This window comes from Acartia tonsa, chromosome 8 (genome assembly GCF_053477335.1).
Source record: "Acartia tonsa isolate MP-2025a chromosome 8, ASM5347733v1, whole genome shotgun sequence".
Taxonomy (NCBI): Eukaryota; Metazoa; Arthropoda; class Copepoda; order Calanoida; family Acartiidae; genus Acartia; species Acartia tonsa.
In genome coordinates, this window is record NC_137267.1 from 19833036 (window position 1) to 19855950 (window position 22915).

The following is a 22915-nucleotide window of genomic DNA, read 5'->3' on the forward strand; positions in this document are numbered from 1 at the left end:
GTAATGTTATTATAAATTTTAGGTCTTAAATGGTTTCCTTTTTGCTTGGTAATTTGTTATTTTTGAAAGTATTTTTTGCTAAAATAATAATTTACTGGCTTTTTAAAGAGATGTTTTTCTTGTTTGTCCGTCCGTCTGTCTGTATGTTTTGTATGCCTCAATAGTTTCAATTTTACGGTAGGCGAACAACAAAAAACAGATTTTTGTATATTCTAGGGGTCCTCCCTTTATACTCTACCATGACGCAACTTTTTAAACTTAATTTTACTTTTACTTCATTTAAAATTAGACAAATCCTTAAAAAGATAATTATTAAAAAGATTACTTTATCAACAATAAAAAAGAAATTAATAAGATAGATAGATAAAAGTAAAAGGTATGATATATTTAAGTAACTATCATTTACACTTTATAAGTCTTTAAATTCAACGAAGCAAAACAAGTGAAATTCTAACTTACAACATTTCACGTTAAAAGGGGTCTCCAAAAATATTTTTTTCTTACAAACATACACAATATAGGTATGTTTAGAATTGCTTTTAATGCTTATTCATTATAGGAATTACCATTATAACTACCAAATCAATAAAATTGTTATTTCATGTAACTACACAATGTAAACTGCTAAAATTCAAATGTTAAATACTAAATACTGTCTGTAGATATTTTACGCTTTATAGACTTTTCCAAATAGTTATAGGAATCTTAATTCGACTTTCGGATAGTCCCTTTAAAAGGTGTTAAAATCAAACGTGCCTTGTCATAATAAGATATTAAGCACTGATGTAAGGATATATAGATTGTTAAAGTATTAGATGTTTAATCAGAATACCCAATGCTAATAAACAAAATTACCACTTCTGTAGATTACAATAATCAGTTGAAAAATGTAACACTGCTGGTTTGAATTAACTAATAAGATGTAATAAGAGTATCCCAAGTTTATAATCCAGCGAATGAGAGAACAAAATACTTTCCAAGTTGGTAGCATGACTCATCCCTACCAACAAATGTAATAAGTCTAGATGTTTAACCTTTTTTGTCTGCTAGCAAATTTCTTTCTGCTCGTTTGTAGCGACTTGGCTGTGTTAATATTTACGATTCTATTGGCTGATATTCAAAGACCCAATTGAAAGTCGACACAGGGTCAACGTGGTGGGGAAATACAGTTATTTAGCCCCTTCCCCTTCTATTGTTTTACTCTAATGTCCTGCCCTGTAAAATCTGTGTGCACACATCTAAGATACTTATCCGCTTTATCCAGATAACTAACTATATAGTTATTACTTATTAGCACGTTAGATAAATGTTCATTTTGTATTTGAGATTTGAAAAATTACACTTTATAGTAATAAATTGTTGTAAAATTAGCTAATTTTATTATGTAATAACAGGACATAACTAAATCTTTTTAGTAAAAGTATTTTTTTGGTAATAAGAGGGTTACAGAAAATAATTTATTTATTGATAGATAAACGAAAAAGTTTTTGATTAATTTCAGAATGTTATTTATCTAAAATTATAAGTGTATTTTAAAACACCTTTTTAAATGGCTAATACGGGTCAAGAGTTAAGTTCAATAAATTAATATCTTAATGGCTATTAATTATAATCATAATTTATTTTAAAGCTTTCTAGTTGTACAAGACATTAAAATTCTTTTCACTTATTTTGATAAAAAAAATTAACTTAATGGGCGTGCGGGAACTTTTTTCATCCCCTTCGTTGTTTCACACTCCGTGGTGAATCACTGTGCACGCCACTGCATGGCACCTAAATATGTCTCTAACTTTTCGTCCTGTCAAAAGCAACAGTTTTTAATGCAAGCTTCATTTAAAACAAATATGTCTTAAAGCTGATCATCATTGACTTCAGCAAAATTGGAGCCAAAAAAGGTCCAGCGATCTAAACCTAAAAACTTATATTTTGATTTAATTTCTCTCTAAAAATCATCGAAACAAATCATAGCAATTAGAAATTCATCATTTGGCTTTAATTATAATTGCCATGCTGAGCCAAGTTAAAAATTTGTCTCGAGAGTGCTTGGCGAAGGTTTCTTCATGCTAGGTTGAATTTTTAGAGGTGATCATTCATCTTAAAATTGCAGGGAGACAGGGGACAATGAAACGTAGATTTTACTGTTACCAAAGTTTTATTATCAAGTTCACTCATTGTATTCTTATTTTTATTTAACTTTGAGTGTTTTATTTCAACAAATAATCATTGGGGATGTACATCAATTGTTCAATTATTGGCGGCTAATCCCTATAAATTCCTGTAAAATTTGAAGAAGTTTTACTTTGCCTTTTTTCAGCAGAGCAGCTGCCTTTTCAATAATATTTCCGTATTGAAAAAGTAAAACCAAATAGCACTACAACAAACAAATGTACACTAAAATATAAGGCATGGTATAAGGAGTTTTTTTTGATATATGGATCTATTTAGGGATCTTAAGGAAAAGACAATGGACGATTAATTGATATACATCCCCATGCAAAGATAATAGACAAAATGTCCCCTTCTTTAGATTAAAATTATTCGTTTTATAATATGGACACATTTATTTGTTTGGAACTAGCTTATCATGATAAAATAAAAGTGCCCAAAGTTTTTGCTCCAACTAATTGGATAACTTAGTTTTAAAACTTTGGGTACCTGTATTATTTACAGTGCCATTTCCCTTACTAGACCATTTGTGTATTAACAGATACGATGTTTTTCTTTTCTTTTATTTAAACTTATTAAAGTTTTTGTCTTCTTGAAAGATTGATTTAAATTTATTCTTTTTATTATCTCTCTTTTTATTTCTCTCTCTTTATGTTTCTTTCTCTCTCTTTCTCTTTCTTTCTTTCTCTTTCTCTCTCTCTTTCTTTCTCCTTTCTTTCTTTATTTATTTTGTTTTCTTTCCTTTTCTTTTTCTATCTGTCTTTCTCTTAGTAGGTAGGAATTTATTCTTTTCATGCGAAGCTCTAAAATTTTTAAAAGCGAAGCTTTTCTATAATTAGGGTCGGTCCGTCCGTCCGTCCGTCCGTACGTCCGTCCGTCCGAGATAGATAGCTTTTATTCGTTAATTTAGGCATGTTAGAATTGTCCTATCGATTTCAAACTTTGCATGATGATTCCTGTAGTAGTTGGGTACGATTTAGAAGGCGTAGCAACTCTATAATCATTACCAGAATGTCCGTACGTTCATTTTAAACATGTTGATTTTTCTACTTTTTTAACAACAAATTTTCAAGTGTTCTAATTATCCGTTTGATCTGATTTTTGGTATATTGATTCCTGGGACAACAAAGAACAATATTATAAGCGAAGCAACTCTATAATCAAGTCCAAAAATATAAGTATGTCCATAAACGTTATCCTGCTTCAAGCAGTTTTGTCAACAAATTTACTTACAATTTTGCTTCGGCTCTTATACTTTTAAATTCTGATTATTCAGTTTAGATACTATACAAGTGTTAATGTCCGTTTGTCCTACCGTTTCAGTGCTTCGCTTTTATGGATGTTGTCATCCTTGTTTTTTTGTGAAGCTGTATTGAAATAATTATATTTGTAATGTGTATTCTGTAAACTATAATACTATAACATGCATCAAGTCAATTCAACCAAATCATAGCGAGAGAGCGTTAAATTAATCTGGAACACACTGTAAAATTTTTTTTGGAAAAATTGTCTTTAATATTTTTATTTTTAGACATTTTTTGCTGTCAAAATCATTTCTAAAAACATATCAAAGCTATAAGAAAGAACAGAATATCAAAATCTTTAATTTTTTAGAGTGTCTGGTACCTAGTGATTACACTTTTTCCTGTTTATTGTGACATTTTACAGTGCTTCCTATCATCAATAGATGGATATACATAATTGTGGATGTATTTGTTAGTGTTTTGATTTGAATGTATATTTTCTAAAACTCACCATAGCGTAACTGCCAAATAAAAAATTAAATGTGTTTATAAAATATATCATATCATGCAATTAAATAGTAATAATAATTACTAATGATATCTATCAGATATCTATTATATTAAAACTAGCATACAAAATATGTGTAGGTCTACTAAGTATTTATATGATTTTACAACGCAAAAAACTGCTAAACTAGCATTCATTTTTAAATAGTTTTTTTTGCAATGATGTCCAGCTAATTAATGCTTTCGTCCTTGTAATTTTAAAATTAATTAAACTTTTAGCACAATTAATGCAATAAATAAAACATTTTCTCAATCATATCATCCTTGAATGCTTTACTAAGAAGTTAAACTAAAAAGCATTTAAGTTTTTAACAAAAATAATGCACTTTGCAGATTTACTTTCATAACTAATACCTACCTACCTTCCCTTTAAGCCTACAAGAAAATCGGCCATTTTGTTTCCCCAAATTCACGTGCATGCAATTTGTGTAACAGTGTAACAGAAAAGTAAAACCGCGGCATTCAACGCAAAGTAACAAATTTGTTTACCAAGGAGGCGCAAACTACCTTAGAGTGATCTCATATCTTACACACTAAAATTTCCGCATGAATTTTAAACTTTTTGGCATAGATTTTACTTTCAATTTGCAAAATTAAATTATAGAAAAATAAAGATTTTATCTAATGTTTTGTAGATTTTGAGTGTAAGCCAAGAAACAATTAAAGACTATCAAATTAACCTTAATGGAACTTTTATTCTAAACCATAAAAAGCAGCAATTTTGTTATGGATCAAGGGGCATGCTATAAAGCTATTTTTATGAATTACTCAATGCTTCAATAATTTAGAAAGCTTAAAAAAAAATAATTGAGATAGATATTACTTGGCATTAGAATTAGCATAGCTGCTACACTATAATTAAGTTATGTTCACCAGACAGATAAATAATCAGTCAATTTAATATTATTACTAAAAACTTTATACTTCGAAATTCATAAAAGTACATGAAAAGTAAGAAAATAATTAAATTTAATTTTGAAATAATTTAATGTCCTAATTCATGATAATGTCATTGCTGCGCTTCTGTTGTCCATAGCTGTGTTCTTGTTTAGCTATACTAATGAGGTAATAATTTCTCATTAATTACATTTTATCACATTATTATGCACCTGCTGAGGAAGATATTTTTAAAAAATCATAATTATTCAGCAACTATTTTGTGAAAAATGAAGAAATATATTTTACCCAATTTTCATCTGATTATGGTTAATTTCCAATAAAAAGATCTTTTGATTTATGATACATAAACATCAAAAAAATTCTATAACAGAAAAAAAACTCATTACCATGCAATGAAAACACCTGTAAAAACAAAGGTGTAAAAATCTAAATAATGACGATGAAGTAAAAAAAAAACGTTAAAAATATATTTTTAAGAGAAAACTAAATATTCCTATTTCATAAAAAAAAAATCTGCCAAAACGTAAAATATTGCAATTTTATCTATTTTACTTCTTTTAATTGAACAAAATTGATACTAATTAATCCCTTATTTTAATGTACCTTTAGTGTTTTAAAAAATTCTGATTAATTAAAGTGTTCTAAAAAAAGGGGAAAAAAGAATGATTATATTCAAAGGTATATCTGTAGAGATAAGACATTGGGTTTAATGTATGTAAATCCACAATAATATTAAACAAAATTACCCCTATGTAGATAAAAAGTATTGTAATAAGGCTTTGAATCACAAGTTATAGAGTAGCTGCACAAGTTAAAAAGAAAATGTTAGATTGTAAAGGATGAAGCACTTTTAAAGTAAATGGATGGATGAGTAATTTTCATGGTAAAGAGAAAGAAACTGAATCAGAGTACGTTTTCTGTATAATAGCTCACAGTGATAGGTTAATTGAAGATAATTGGTGATATTTCATATTCAGCAAAAAGAATTTTTCCTTTGTTTCTTTGAAGCGGAGGTTAGCAAAGACAGAATGAAATTTTAATTAATTTTCCATTAAACCACTTCTATATGGCTTTAAAACTTTGGGGACAAACTTGCAGTCTCTAAAGTTCTAAACTTTTCATTAAAAATTTTAATCTTCATTAGGAAGGAAGAGTAAATGTTGATCATTATTTGAAGCGTACATAAATTTAACTTTCATTGTCTTATCTCTCAAATACTTTGGGGTTATACAACTACTTTGTAATTACTTTTTTACATTTTGTTATATCAATAATTAAGTGAGAACTATTCTTATATGTATAGAATTATAAGGGCTGGAAAAACGTGGTGAAAGGTATTATCTGAAAAAAATAACACTTGGATTTTTTTTGTCTGTAGGAAGCAAGTGTTATTTATTTTACAAAATTCTTAATATTTTTAAAACAATTGAAATATGAAATCAAAAATATATTTTGTTCCACAAAAAAAAATTATTGTGTTAACTATAATTTTACGTGTTACTATAAGTTACTGCTGACATAACCCAGAGATCTGAGGGGATAAGATAATGGTCAATGAAATAATATAAATCCCAATGATGGTACACAAAATTCTATATTCTGTAAATTAATATTAAGGGTTGAAATGTAAGACAATGAACTTAATGAATGAATCAATCAAAATTCATGAAAAGTCCCAAAAGTTATTAAAAAACTTTGGGGACTAGTGTAATAAACAGCCCATTGTCCCCTCTCTCTCTGGACATAGTCAACGTTTGACATTAGTATAAGAAACTGAAATTATTTTTAAAAAATTAACAAAAAATCTATTTTTCAGGGCTATGAGGGCTCCCTTCTGAAGGTGACCAGCAAGAACGGGAAGACAGCCAGCCCAGTCGGCTTTGTCACCTTCTCTACTCGCGCTGGCGCAGAGGCCGCCAAACAAGACTTGCAGGTAAATTTCTATTATATATAGTTCACTTTTTCAACACTTAATTTGCTGGCGCTATAGTACACTTGATATATATACAGTAGCAGTTAATAGGAGTAACTCTGATTTAAAGTTAAACCAAAAGTTAAATTAAAGGGAACTAATTATTTGAATTAGAGTAACTCTCGGGGTATATAAAAGCTAATAAAAATTATAAGATTGCGCACATCCCTTTCAAAACCTTTTTGCCTTTCCCAACCTCATTTAATATTTTTTATATAAAAATATGCTTTACATCTTATGATCAATGGCTGTATTTAAATAATCTATTGTACATTAATAAAACAAATTTTTGTGGTATAAAATTGGCTATATATTTCCTATTCTATCAAAATTCCTTTTTTCTAAGGAGAAAATATAAAATAAAATGGTGTTTGTCTGAATTTTGTCAATATATAATGTCAATTTTCTCAGGGAGGGAGGGGATATTGGGCTGTTTGTTATACTGGTAACCAAAGTTTTATAATAATGTTTTCTTATTCGTTGGCTTTAGAACTATGGTGACTATTATTGAATTTTGATTTGTTGGTTCATTAGGTTGGGGTCAAAACGTTTGAACTACTAATTGTGTTCTATATTTTTGTGTATAATCACTTGGGATGTACATAAATTAACCGCCCATTGTCTTACCCCTTTAGATCCCTGCAATTTTCTACTTCTGTTTCCCTCAACTTTGAGGAATAATAATAATAATATCCTTTCAATTCTATTTTATCAAAACACAAATAGAAAGCTTTTCTTGTTTTTATTTCTTTTTAAAATATCTTTACAATACAATAGTAAAGAGTAAGTTTAACAAATCATAAATATATATAGCTTAGTTATGCCATAGGTTAAAGAATTAAATTTCATTCGTGTATAATTCTTTCTTTTATGTAAAAGTTGAAAAGGATAACCTTATAAAACATTCAAATGTTTCCTAAAAGTTTAAAACTTTTCAAACAACTTTGCATATAGGGTAATTCCACATATTTTTTGTTTATAATAGTTAATTTAAAATTTGTTAACACAAAATTTAAAAAAAGATTAATTGTTTAATAATCCATTAAAATGGTCAAAACCAGAGAGGAAGGAAAATAGGCTAGTTATTACACTTGTTCCCAAAGTTTTATTATAACGTTTTATTATTCGTTGGTTTTACAACTTTGGGTACTTTGGTGAATTTTAATTGGTTAGTTAATTAAGTTGAGTGTTCAAACGTTTCAACCACTAATTTTAATCTACAGGAGCGATAATTTTGTGTACATCAATGTATCGGCCATTGTCTTATCCCTTTAGATCCCTGGTTTAAAACCTTGTAATAAAGTTACTAAAATCAATATCGTATCATGATCCGAGGATACTGCAAAAAATAAATTGCAAAAGCGCACAACAACTTTAAATGCAGCAATTAGTTAATAAAGGTAGCGGCACTTAAAACAAAACTGAAAACATTAGGTCATTGTTGTTCTGCTCTTTCACTGTTACCAAAGGCCCCAAAGTTACATAATTTAAAAAAAAAACTGTAAATAAAAATATCGAAGATGCAAAATTGCAATTTTTCTTCAGATACTCGGCTGCAAGGTCAAATGCATTATGTTTGAAATACAATGCAGATATTTCTAAATTTTATCAAAAACAATCAAATTTAACTTATATTTGAAATTGACTCTAGAGGTGCCATTTCCTTTAGAATCTTATTTGAATAAATAAAAATATATATATGCAAGAATGTTCAATCTTTTTTTTATTTTGAAAAATTTTGAAGAGGGGGGTAATTCTTATTTGATGGGGGTAAAATATAAAAAAAATTACCCTCCCAAAATTTTTACCCTGGGGGTAAAATTTGCTGGGGGGGGGGGCAATCACCACTTTAGCCCCCCCCCCCCATCCTTGGACGTCCCTGTGTATATGGCTAGCAACCCTAAAAAGCGTTGCTTTGCAACTATTCTGATACAAAATAATTTTTTTTTTAAATCATGCATATTTAATTAAATTTGTCTGTCTATCTTATCTTGTCAATGTATATGAAGCCTTATAAATGCAGAGTGATGGTCAGCAAAAGTAGAAAAACTTGATTTCCTTTCTGTCTTTAGCTCAAATGAAACCTTATTAATTCTCTGACTTCATAAACAGGATTATAGTATATTAATATAACAATAGATTATTTAAATACAGCCATAAAGTGAAATTTTCTATATAAATTGTTCATTAACAAACATCCCTATCCAATCTATAAAGCGCAAATCTAGGACATACAGAGTGTTAAAAATCCTCAAAAAGAATCTACAAAAATCACAATTTGTTTTTTAGCCACCCAAATTGGCACCCTAGCACATGTACACTTGTACTGCAGTGACCACCTTTCCTAAACAAAGCCCAGATTACCATAATGGATCATTTTTAGAGTATAATAAACAACTTAACCTTACATAACTATCCAAAGGAAATGACCTTATGGAAAAAAATTGCAATATTAGTCAAATGCAATTTTTATCAATAAACTGTTGTTTGTTATATTCTAAAATTGAACTAAATATTATTTTGAACTTGTTGGCCACTTTTTTGTTGTTGTTGAAATATTGACTTTCACTGTAAATTCAATTTCTAGATTCTACTTTTTTATACAGAAACGTTCAAGGATGGGGATTAAGGGGCATTTCACCCTATCCCCCCCCCCCTCAAACTTTATAACCCCTCCTTAACATTTTTCCCCCTTCAAATAAATAAAAATCAATTCCCCCTCAAACCTTTGGAACCCCTCATTTTACCCCTTCAAAATAAAAAGCTTGGACGTCCCTGTATTAATAGTTAAGAATATTTGGCCAATATTTTCAAAATATCATTGATAAACCAAGCAAATTAAACAGAAAGGGCTGTGTAAGATGTTTTAGGTCTTTATAAATAAATTGCATTAAATTACATTCCCCTTTATTGTCATGAAATAAAAAAAAACCTGGCAATGTTGATGCTGATTATGACCCCTTTATTGCAGCAAGGAGTGAGGTTTGACCCTGACTTGCCCCAGACAATTCGACTCGAGTTTGCCAAGTCCAACACTAAGGTGTCCAAACCGAAACCGGTTGTTAGTCCCCAGACGATTAGCCCGCCTCAATTAGTGCACCCACTCACCGGACGTAAGTAGCACGTTTTTTATAATTTTTGTTTTAGTGTTTTTTTTTATTTTCATTTTTTTATATCACTGACACTTTTAAAAAGAAATGATCACTATTGAGCAAGAATGAGGATGGTTTGTTGCTGTTTTGATTAGAATTTCATTAAAATCGCCACTCTAAGGGAAAAATTACATAGTATGACATACCCTATTCTTGCTTTTTAGTTTAAGAATTGTATTATAAAATTTTTATAGTTTTTTTAAAATTTGTTTTTAAGAGTGTCCTTAATATTTTTGTCGCAAACCTTTCGCACAACATTTTTAAACTGACTTAGAAACAAACCAATTTTTGTTTATGCCGAGTTAAGAAATGATTTTACTTTTGATGAAGTTGCGGATAGTAATGGTAGTGAGGGGTATGATGATGATATCATGGTATGCAACTCTAGGTCATCCTATGCAGAATTTTTTTTTGTTTTGTTTTGCAAATAAATTGCAATAACCTTAAAGTGGAGTTAATCATGGATAAATGGTTTAGGCTTCAGTAAAAATAAAGAAGAGTAACTTTTAAAGGAGGCGGTACCTGATCTTAAACCATTAAATTCCCAATGGATTTTTTTCTGAAGCCGTATTTTATTTAAAGTAAATTAGATTTTACTTCTACAAAAAAATATATTCACTTCACTTAAAGGTTAAAACTTTGAAAAAACTAAAATCCACAAAATCACTTGATCACTTTTTTCTAATACTGCTTTGTATTTTTTGATGTTATAAAAGGGTTTGATACTGTTGTCTGCGTCCTTTCATAATAAGAAATTTATCCATTGATTTATTAAGTTTTATAGCATGAAAATTTATTATTTTATAAGAAGATAATAGTTTATATATATGAATGTTACTTAAGAAATTAATTAACCTTCCCAATAAATCAGGGTTATAGGGTTTTACCAGTTTATCACGGATATTATAACCATGGATAATATGTACAAAAGCTTTAAGTATGATAAGTATCTAGATTATTTTTTACCCATTATACTTTAAACAACCTAAAATCCATAAAGTTCATAATTTGACTAAAATGGCAACTTTCACAATAATTTTATTAGCCAATCCCTAAATCCCTGTCATGTTTATAATATTTTTTTATGGAAACTAATCTTTGTAGAAAGTCTTAAGGTTGCATGATGTCCTGATATGATTTATATAATACGATTAGTACTATAATGCTTTACAATTATTATCAGAATAGTGAGTTTTCATTTTATATTAGTACTTTCTGTATTTCCCATTCTACACTTTAGGTTGGTTTTAAGCAGTTTATGTTAGTTTCTTTTGTTCTACTTACAAATATTTGTTTTTCATTTTTTTATATCATGAAAAGAAAGGTCTTATGTTAGGAAGTTTGAAAATTATTTGACATTTGTTTTCATAGCCTTGCATGAACGTTGTTTGATATTGTTTATATTTATCGAAAAAAAAGTTAATTTTAAATATTTTAGTCCGTTTAATTGTTAAGGAAATTTTATATAAATTACAAATAAGATAATAATAATTCTAACTTGATTTACTTAACATGTGTTTTAAAGACATTTTGACATAAATACATTTTGTTAATCAGATTATAGTTTTACCAATATTTCCTCCAGGAAACTTGATAACATGGAAAAGTAAACAAAAATTGGATGTAGTCGAATTTATAAAGGAAGTTAGTTTTTTCGGTAACTTTAAAGGCTGCTTACATGAAAATCATTATAATTTGAAGAAAAAAAAGGACGTCCCAGCTTATTTTGAAATGAGGAGGGGGGGGGGGATATAATTACAGTTTGTGTTTGTTTGGTACTTAAAATTTAAACAGGGATGGATAATCCCCACCCCTCTCTCCCTTCTACTAAACCCATATAAAGGTTGTTAAATTCTACTTGATTTTTAATAACTAGAGTCTAGGGGCTGTGCGTCCAACCATTGGCAGCTGAGCAGCCTTAAAAGTTACTAAAACATTACCTTTCTGCCCATATCTGACGAAAAAAACAGTAAATAATATTTTTGTAACAATTTTAATGGGTCTTTAAAAAGTGCACTTTAATAAATATTCCTATATTTTCATTCTTTATAAAATCTACTTTTTGTTGTTTTACCCCAAACATTTCCATGAGATTAAATTCAAAAGTATTTTTTTTTAAATTTTACATAAGAACCATATTTTTTGTGAAGTATACACATTATAATACATTTATTAACTTGGTGAAAACTTGACCAAATATTGTCTATATGTATAATTTTTATTGTAAGATGCAGAACTCCTATGGGCGGCTGGAGTCTACAATTCTGCCAATGTTGAAAAATCATACGGTAATTATATTATGTTAGATTTTACAAAAAAAAAAAGTTTGGCAATTTTTTTACTGTGCTAGGTTTCTTCATAGTTAAATAATTTTATAAGTAAAATCATAAATATAAAGATATTATCACAAATAGTTTTTTTATGATATGTTTTTATTTGACAAAAAGGTTAAAAATGGAAGTAACATGATATTTGTTCTAATTAGAAATATATTAAACATATTCCCAGATACAAGACATACATTAAATACCAATAACATTATTAAAGAATGTTCCTAAGGGTTTTAAACAACATAATAACATTTACTTTTCTATTGGTAAGCTCTTCTACCTTACTGTTATTTCAAAGTAAATTACTGACTTTAAACTCCTCCTCCAAGACATATGAAGAAACCTAGCTCAGTGAAACAGTTTTACCAATATTTCTATATTTGTCCAATTCATATATTTTATATTTCTCTATATCTGCATAACTTTTTATTTCTGCCTTTTATGGCTTTAGTTCTTCTTGTTACTACAGTTGTAATTCTATCAATATTTACACTATAAAAAGTATTCCTGTGTATAAAACTTTTATTACAATACTTTATATTGAAGTTTTTAATGCATACAACCATAAGCCTGCGGAAGGGGGGGGGGTGTAGAGAGGTGTCATCAACAACACCCCCTTTAAAATTGAAATTGGGTTGACCCACCTTTCCCATTTTGCATCCCACCTGACAAAACCCTGTGTACACCACTACACTAATAGTTAATGATAACTTCAAAGATTTTAATGGAAATCGGGGTATATTAAACTTAAAAATCCATTAATTAGGAATATAAACAACACTATGAGTTGGTAATAAAAGTTTTAAATATGGGAATAAATTATAGCCGTGTGTATTTTTTGCTTTTGCTTCTATAGTTGTAAATATAAATGAATATAATATGAGCAAATCTGAAATACACTTGTGTGGTGTATTATGTTTCACTTTTAATAAGGCTTATTATCATACTACATATGTATATATATACATTTATTATTTTAGACAAAGTTTTTATTTTTTACATGTGTATATTTTTTTTTTTTTTGTTGAAAAATGTGTTTTATATATGTTTGTATAAAAGATTTTGGGAGTGGCAGTTTTTATGTTAACAAGGATGGCAGTATCAACAGATTTATAGTATAGATGTATATATAGACAACTACCTCCCTTTATTTTTCAAAGACCTCTTTCGTCTGCTTCTAAATTATTTTCTGCTACTTCCCCCTCTAGTGTTTTACTCTAATGCAGCATCGATAAGTAGCGAAGCACAACAAATCATGTAAAAAATATAAAAATAGCCCCAAAAAAACCTGCTAAAACGCAGTCCGACCGCCATGGATGTTTATAGTTGATTTTGCTACTTAATGATGAAAATGTTGTCAAAAAGTTTCAGCCTTCTATCTTTTATAGGAGCCGAGAAAATCACGTTTCCCCCACATTGTCTCTTACGGACAGACTGACTGACATTGTTAATTATAGAGCAGCTTCGCTACTAATAAGGCGTGCATGCAAGGCTATTTGTGAGTAGCACAGCTGCGCTACTCATCACTTTGCCCCTCATTCATTATGTTATATTTTAAGTCCAAAAAGTACAATTTTAACTTTTTATCCTAAATATATTTCTAATCCATGATTAGCTAAATTTAGAATAATATTAAGACAATAAGGTTTCCTTCTTTTTCAGAATATTTTGCAAAAAATATAAGATTAGCTGAAGCCTAATATAGAATTTATTTAACATAAATTTAATCTTTTTTGTTTTGAATAAACAAGGATAGTTTGTCTAAAAAAAAATAAAATAAAAAGCCATTTTCAAAATACGACAAATCGCCCCTTATGGAGGGATGTCGTGGAAAGGACTATACCCAAACTTTTTAGCTAAAAATTACTTCAAAGTAACAAAAAACTACAAGATGGTTAAAAGAGTAGTTTTTTGCCACTATCAAGTATTAGTTTTTCTTTCTTATGAAGAAGCAATTTGTCTAAATTTATCATAGCATTACAAAACCAAATAAATTTCTTAAAACAAATAAACACACAACATTTTAGTTTTATCATGTTACCTTTATGATAATATTTAACTTTTTAGGTCTATTAAGAAGCACTTTTAAAGCAGCTATGCACCTATTAACCATTGCACAACTAATGAAAAAAAGTCACTTTTTTGTTGTATGCCATTTTCTAAACTTTAAGAATACACAAATTTACACATGCTCATTTTGGTAGCTGTGTTTAGTGCCCTAGGAAAATGGGAATAGATGTCACCGCTTTTGGCCTACCATAGTACAGGAAAAGAAAAAGGGAAGAGGGAAATAAACCCCCTAAAAAAATGATGTAGGGTATAGGGTATATCCTGACGTCAATAGAATAGGTAGGCAAAAAGCAGTGACTTCAATCTTCATTTGCTAGGGCACTATAGACAGCTACCTCATTTTTTTGCACCACGCCTAATCCTTAGCACTTTATATTTATGATTGTAGGAATAAAAAATGTTTATTTGGTGAGGTTTAAAAACCTATCTTCAATACCACTAAATGATGATTATGTAATAAATGTTTATTTCTTTCTTTTGAAAAGCAATTATATTTTAAATAGTAAAATTTTTGTTATATAATTTTAAGAACTAACCAATTAAAGTTTGTTTAGAAAGCAATAAACATTTATCATAAAAATCATTTAGAAAATTAACTTTTTTATACAATTAGGAGCAAAATACTGATCAATAATACTAAAAAAGGTGCAAAAAAGCACCTTAATGATAAAAAGTAAAATAATGTTGCTTATTTGTGTTTTTGGATCATGGAAAAAAAGAAGTATATGGTTTCGTTGTATTATCACGGTAATTTCTTCTTCTATTTCTAGCCCCTGTAGGGCCAATTTTCTAACCCTGTGGGGTAATCATTAACATTTACCTAACCTAAGATAACCTATCAAAAGCCACTGTGAAAAATATGACGAAACCCGCTATTTCGTTTTCTTTCCATGATCCGTATTTTTTTCATAAAATATTAGAAAATAATAAAATAACAATAACATCTAATTGCAGAGGCGCTGAGCCCCGCGTTCATTCACGGCACCGACTTGTGGCCCCACCCCTTGAACATGATGGGAGCTGAGCAGCTGCAACAGTTGCAGCAGCAGGCCCTGCTACATCCAGCTCTACAGCATCAACTACCTGTTAGATCCTTCCTCTAGGAGGATGATCCAGGTAACTAACTATCTATTAATAAATCCATCTGTCCAGTGTCTATCCATCTGACTTTTATCTATCAATATGTTTATATATCTATCTATCAATCTATCTGTCTATCCATCTATCTTTTTATCTATATATCCATCTGGCTTAAATACTTATCTTTTATCTATCTGGCTATCTATCTATTGATTTAAATGTATTTTTACCTATTCTTTAATTCCAAATGTTTCTTTTTCTATATAATTTTTTGTCTATAAATTTTCATATTGTTGTAATTTTCAACATATTATATTTACACTAAAAATTTAATAATGCAACATTTTTCTTTAAATACTATTTGACACCTCTTGTCAAAACTATTGTTTGTTTTATTTAGCATAATTGTCAATCTATCTATTTTTATAAATATCTATCTATCAATTACTAGCATAAAAATTTATTTGTTTTATTGAGGATGAAATTGACATGAAAATAAAGCTTCGACGTTTTAGCTTTACAGTACATCCATTTTTCAAGATGGCATAGTCTAAAACTTTTATTTGCCTGATAGTCAAAAAGTCAGGGATCTAAAGGGATAAGACAATGGCCAATAAATTGATGTTCAGTACATCCTCAATGATAAACAAAATTACCCGTCCTGTAGATTATAATTAGTAGTTAAAACGTTTGGATACTCGTCTTATGAACCAACCAATCTTAATTCAATAAAAGAAGCCAAAGTTGTCAAGCCAACGAATTTTATAACGTTATTATACAATTTTGGGACCAGTGCAGTGTAGTAAACAGCCCAATGTCCACTCACTCCCTGTCAAAAATACTCTGAGAACCTTCTATTAACAAAATTATGGCACCCTAATAATGAAAAACTTGTTATATTAATTTAATAACAAAAAAGTAAAAATTAGGAAACATTTAAATTTTTTCAAAATTAAGTAATAAAAAACTCACATTAAAAATTGTATTTAAGTTAACTCTTTTATCAGAAAATCTTCAAATTTTTTGCCAAGAAAGAAGGAATAATGGGCTGTTTATCACACTAGTCCCCAAAGTTTTATAATAACATTTTTTTATTCGTTAACTTAACAATTTTGGGGACTAGTGAATATTGATTGGTTTATGCATTAAGTTGAGTGTTCAAATATTTCAAACACTAAATTTACTTTACAAAAGGAGTAATATTGTGTATCATTATTGGGGATGTACATCAATTTAAGGGCCATTGTCTTATCCCTTTAGATCACTGAATTTTTTGGCATAGCTTGGTTAGGAGGTGAAAGATGAAAGGAACAGTTTTTGCAAATTGACTTTTATGAATGTCTGAGTAGGATAAATTGGATATTAAGTTTTCTTTCAACATTATCTATCTACCTTTCTACTTTTTCTATCTTTTTATTATTATTTTTTTTTAATTTCATAAAACTTTGGAGACTAGTGTAATAATCATCCCATTGTCCCCTTCCTTCCTGGTTATAAATGCAATCTTACTTAAATACAATATAATGAACATAAACCATTAAAATTGTATACATTTTTGGTAACTGATTTCAAATTATTCATTATTAATTCTATTTTTATTATCAGGTGTGAGAAAGAAAAGAAGAATAGAGTAGAGACAAGAACCAACAACAATCTTGACAACTATTTATCCTACATCACAACTTAATCACTAAATTATCAACCAGGAGTTTTTTTTTATTAATATCTTTGATATGATTCAGATAATTTTCAGGTATATCAATATTAAGATATATAAACATCACTAAAAAGAATAAAATAATACTTAAATTAATCTGAATAAAAAATTCCTGGTAGAATTATATTGAATTATAAACTTAAGAATGAATTGTTTAACCATACCAAATGAAAACCAAAGATCTAATTGTATAGGGATTCAATCAAAATCTGAAAGGAGCTTGACAATTTATCATATTTTACAGAGACTGTATTTTAGTCTCTTATTTTCTTTAAAAAAAAGTGTTTAAAAGGTTATTAAATTATACTTTTTTAGTACCTTTTCGGTATTTATGGTACTTTTTTAATGCCTTTAAAATAACTTGCTCCTATGTCTCTGATATTTTAGCTTATAGTCTTTACATGTGATATAAAAAAGCTTTTACATGCAAATTAAATCAAAATATTGCAAAAATATACAAAAACAAATCTTGATTTTTGACTAAATACATCTTTAAACAACGATAAATTATGCAAGGTCAAATAATGAATTTAAAAATTTTGCCACATTTTGATTTAATTGGTAAAGTAACAAGGTTTTGTTCAACTGGTAAGAAAAAAGCCAACTTAAGAAAAAAACATTCAATGGAAAAATGTGCCTCAAAACATGAACAAAAAATCATTTAAAGATCAACTTTGGTAAACTTAAAAAAATAGTCTTATATTTTCTATAGGACCAAAATGCATAATACAAATGAGACCAAAGAAAAAATTAAAATTGTTGGCCAAAAAAGAACTTAAAACGTTGAGCAAAGATATCTTGTCAAAAAGATGAGGGTGTAAAAAGTGCCCAAAAGGTAAAAATGTATCAAAAGATCTCTGTCTTTTGTAATTTTCATCCTTTTTGGGAGCACTTTTGCAACCTTATTGTGTAAAGATGCCTTGTTCCTAGGAAGATTCATGTTAAAAAAGATTCCGTCCAAAACAAAAATCAGCATCATGATAAAATAATATTACTTGAGAGATATGTATGTTGTACATTTATTAAATATTAATATTATCAGTCCAAATATTTTGACATTAATTTCTTTGTTTATATAATTATTAAAATATGTAATGTGTAGTGTATTTAATTATTATTATTATTATAATTATACTGATTCTGTAATATTTGTCATTTAAAAGCTTTTATATTTTGGGCAGTTTTCTTTTTTATTTCGTATAAAACAAAAAAATTAACCCTTATTTTGAATCTAAACTTTTTTTTATAAAATAAATTAAGGATCTCATTTATTGTTGAGAATATTACTTCTTGCCCAATTTTTTTTATTTAGAAATTCAAAAATATCTGGTTTATTTTAAAATAGAAATCATATCTCAATTGCCTTAATGTAGTTTAAAAGTTCATATCAAATAATTCTAAATTAAAACTATATCTTTGTTTTTTTTGTAATATAAAAATCCATATAAAACTAACTAATTTTTAATTAATATTAATATACTATTATTTACCAGTATAAGAAATATCATTCAGTTGAATTTTCAAGCTGTGAATTTTTATTGATTTGTATAAAAAACCTTGTTAGTCCCTTTGAAATGATTTTCAATTTCATGTTAAAATATAAAATAGAACTTAATATTAAAAAAATTTTATTGATCATTTCAATCATTCACTTAAAATCTTTTTTAACATCATTGAAATGAAAATCATTACCCTAAATTGTATCATATTAATTTTATTATAGTTACAACCTTTAAAAGAAGTATAATCTAATTTCTTTCTTGTAACTATAAAACTTATTTTATTATAATTGTTTATTGTAAAAAGAGCTTAATTTGTGGAGCGAATAGTCTTAGAGGAGAAAATTAAACCTTGCATTTAGTTCAATATTTCTATAGTTCTATTTCTAATTGTATAAAAAGAATAAAATTAGATTTTTCTAAAATTGAACAAAAAGGACTTATAGACATTTAAATTTAATCATTCCCAACTCTCCATACTTTATGATACATTCCAAATTATTTTTTTTACCACCAAAAACAATTTTGGTGAAAATTTATTTGTTATTTTTTTTCTAGATTGCTTACTGTATTAAATTATTAGTGGATAATTTGTTATAAGACTCAATAAGTGGGCTGAAAAATCAATTTTTAATCAAGAATTATGAAGCAATTTGGAATTCTGATTTATTAACTGATTACAATAGCTAAACTTAGGTTTTATATGCAGCATATATAGTTTCTAAATCTGGAAGAATATGTCCTAACTAGTCAGAATCAGAAATGGTTAGTTATTAGATAACCCTTCAGAAATATGTTTGTGTTTAAATTAATTTTGTGAAATTTTACTATCATTAATTAATTAATTGCCCTACAAAAAATTGTCATTTAAATTTCCTTAACTTATATTAGGGGTCCAATATTAAAAATAAAGTGAAAATGATTATTATTTCGGTGTTTTACTTATAGTGATGTAAAAGCTTTAATATGTTTTTCTGTCTGTACCAAAAGATCTAACGAACCGCATTTTGAATTTAATATGATTTCTGAGGAGGTTTTAGAGTTTTGAGAAAATGGGTACTTATAAAATATTTTCCATTAATCTTTAATTTTCCTCTTTAAATTAAAAGCAGTTTTAGGTTCTAAAATTTGTTCTTTAAAACAGAAGTAGGAACTGAGTCTAATTTGACAACTAGCTAGCGGACATGAACCTTTGTTTGTTTAGGGACATGAAGTAGTTATATTTATGTAGCTTTGACTTAAACAAAGCTGTTGATCGTGTTGTACTTTGTTTTTATGGAAGAGGGTATTACCAAGTAATTACAACGCTGGGGCGAGATTATCCTTTGATTTCAAGGGCACCATCCGTAATGGGATGACATACTCTAACGCCCACTATTGGATATTAGGTTAACTAACATACAAAAGATAACAAACCCTTTAATTGCACGACTATGACATTAGCAGCAGTTGTTACCACTCTTTCCGTCTCTAGTATGACGCGGTGTGGACCAGACTTGAACCCGACACATATCCGATAGCAAGCAGGCACGCTATCATTTACGGTAAAGCCGCGAGGGAAATTAACTGATTTTATTGGAACATTTTTCTTTATGGAGTAACACTGGCCTTAAAAAAGTTCGAGTCTTCCCTAAAAATTTAGACCTTCAAACATGGCAATGTTTATTTCATTCAGGTAGGAAAGGAGACATTAGACTCAGACTCAATGGCGTCCAAGCTTTATGATTTGGAGGGGGGTAAAAATTCAAAATTTCGGGGGTGCCTAATTTATTGGGGGGGGGGGGGGGGGTAATATTTGTTTCAAATAGGTAAGGACGTCCAAGCTTTTTAATTCTTTTTTTTTGAGGGTGGTGGTGTAAATTTTAAAAATTCAAACTTAAAAATTTTGGGGCACTCAAAAATTCTTTTTTTTGGGAGGGTAATCAAATCCCCCCCCCATTGGCCGTCCTTGCGTAGACTGGTACCCAAAGTTGAATAATCTAATGCTCTCATTCACTGGCAAAATTACTTTGAGTACATATATTAAATCTTAATAGGTTGGTTCAATCTAGCAGTTTCCAAAAGATTCAGAAGGGGTAAATTTGATTATCATAATTTCTCATCCATTAGTTGTTCTTTAAGATCAGGTGTCGGCAGCAACGGCTGAATTATAAATTGTGGCTGCGGCATATTATAATGTAGTTGACCAACGTTGATTACGGCTGCGGCTGAATAAAATTTTGATGGCTGCGGCTGACACAAAGGCCATTTTTCCAAAATCCATTCAGTTATATCATATGCTCAGGGGCGTCCAAGCTTTTTTATTTGGGAGGGGGGGGGGGGGTAAAATTTTGAAGAAAAAAATTTTGGCACCCCCAAACTCATTTTTTTTTGGGGGGGGGGGGGGGAATCTTTATTTCATAGAGGCATTTTTTTTATTTTTTTTTTGGGGGGGGGGGGGGGGTAATAAATCCTTTACCCCCCCCCCCTTGGACGTCTATGCATATGCTACTGCAGATTTGCCTAATCGATTTTATTTAGAATTTCAGCTAAAGCAGCTAAAAATCTGCTTCGTAAGGCTGCTGATAAGAGAGAAGCTTTGAGCAGCTGATGCATCTTCGTGTGGATGAATTTAAAATTAGGTGCTTTAGGCGTCAAGTGGTTAGGGGTGGTTTAGGCTTCAAGTGGCTTATAACTTCTTTCAAAGCGCGGCTGCGACTAAGACTGAGTTAATGGGTTAGTATGAAAGTTACACGACTGCCTGCGAATAAGGAGGTATCTTTTTGGATAACAATGAAAGCCGTTCCGCTGATTTTGACAATTATGTTACCCGCGTGCTGATGGTGGCTGTAGACTGCTTTAGATTCCTAATTTTATTACTGGACGAACGAGTAAATACAAATATAACTTCTTTAGTTCCTTACCAAAATTATAAAATATTTTATGAATGAAATTAATATTTTAAAGAATAATCTATTATTTTTTCTCATGGTGCAACTGATTACTTTCCAATACTATTGGCACAATAATAGACACAATAGCATTAGAACAATCAAAAATATTTTATATTAAATTGTATAGGTTACAAACGAAAGTTTAAGATTAAAGAAATTAAAAGCCAAAATCTAAAGGGATAAGACAGTAGCCGATAAATTGGGATGTACAATGTTGTACATCCCCAGAGATGATACACAAAATCACCTACTTGTAGATTGAAATTAGTGGTTGAACTAAACTTTAGTGAACAAACCAATGAAAATTCAATCAAGTCCTAAAAATTATTACGCATATGAATAAGAAAACGTTGTTATATTTTTTGGGGGACTAGAGTAATAAACAGGTCATAGTCACCTTCCTTTCTAATTAAAAGCAGCATAAAGGGGGAGGTAGGTTGTGCTAAAATTCCGTAAAGGTGTAAGGTTTAAGGCTTAAAAACTGTAGTAGAACGATAATATTCACTAAAAATAAATTTTTGTCTTTGGTTCTATCCATTAAACTGTTTTTAACCTATTTTTGAATCGGGGGTCAAAAATATACTAGGACATAGAATCAGACTGCAGAGCCCAAATTTGAATTAAGTCCCCAATAAACTTTTTTGGGGGGATTTAAAAATTAATTTTTAGTGTTGCTGTAATCATTTTGACTGAAGCAAAGGCTCTTTTTTTACTTCGGGTAATATTGTGGCATACAGAACATTTTTATATAATTCACTTTATATTGATACAATAAAAAAACATTACTCTGTTCATTGGAAATATTTTTTTTTCCAAAACAATTGATTTCATTGAAAAATCTAACATTTACAATAAAACAAATAATTCTGAAATCTAACCAATAAGAAGTCTTGTTTTATATGATTCTTTACAATTCAAAAAAAGAGTGTTTTCACAAAGTGACTTATTTCCAATGTAGTTAAATATTTTTTATTTAATTAAAATGAAAAGAATGAAAACCATACACATAAAAGATACATACTTTTTAAAATTATTTAAAAGATAAGTTTGAATAATCTTATTTTATAACACATTTGTATATGTGACAAAAATAAATTTGTTGTATTGCATAAACATTTGTTGTCATTTAACCCTTTACAGCCATTTTTTATGTTTTTAAAATAAGTGAGAGAACACAAACATGTTAATGTTAATTCGTTGATATATTATAAAGAATTAACTTTTTAGTGAATTTTTATAGTAAAATCATAAGGCCTAATTTTACTCTATACCAGAATACAATATT

General features: G+C 28.8%; 1 protein-coding gene across 3 annotated transcripts in view; it reads left to right on the plus strand.

Moving 5' to 3' along the window:
• Nucleotides 1-19625, plus strand: part of LOC145326193 (protein couch potato-like) — a 68604-nt gene extending 48979 nt beyond the window's left edge. The window contains exons 3-7 of one of the 3 annotated variants that reach the window (XM_080169356.1): nucleotides 6694-6810; nucleotides 9821-9962; nucleotides 12230-12289; nucleotides 15356-15517; nucleotides 17087-19625. In XM_080169356.1, coding sequence (XP_080025482.1) covers nucleotides 6694-6810; nucleotides 9821-9962; nucleotides 12230-12289; nucleotides 15356-15504 — 468 coding nt within the window. In that variant the 3' untranslated portion in view covers nucleotides 15505-15517; nucleotides 17087-19625. The remainder of the gene's footprint in view (nucleotides 1-6693; nucleotides 6811-9820; nucleotides 9963-12229; nucleotides 12290-15355; nucleotides 15518-17086) is intronic. The other 2 variants (XM_080169357.1, XM_080169358.1) reach the window with 2 other exon arrangements.
• Nucleotides 19626-22915: the final 3290 nt, after the last annotated feature.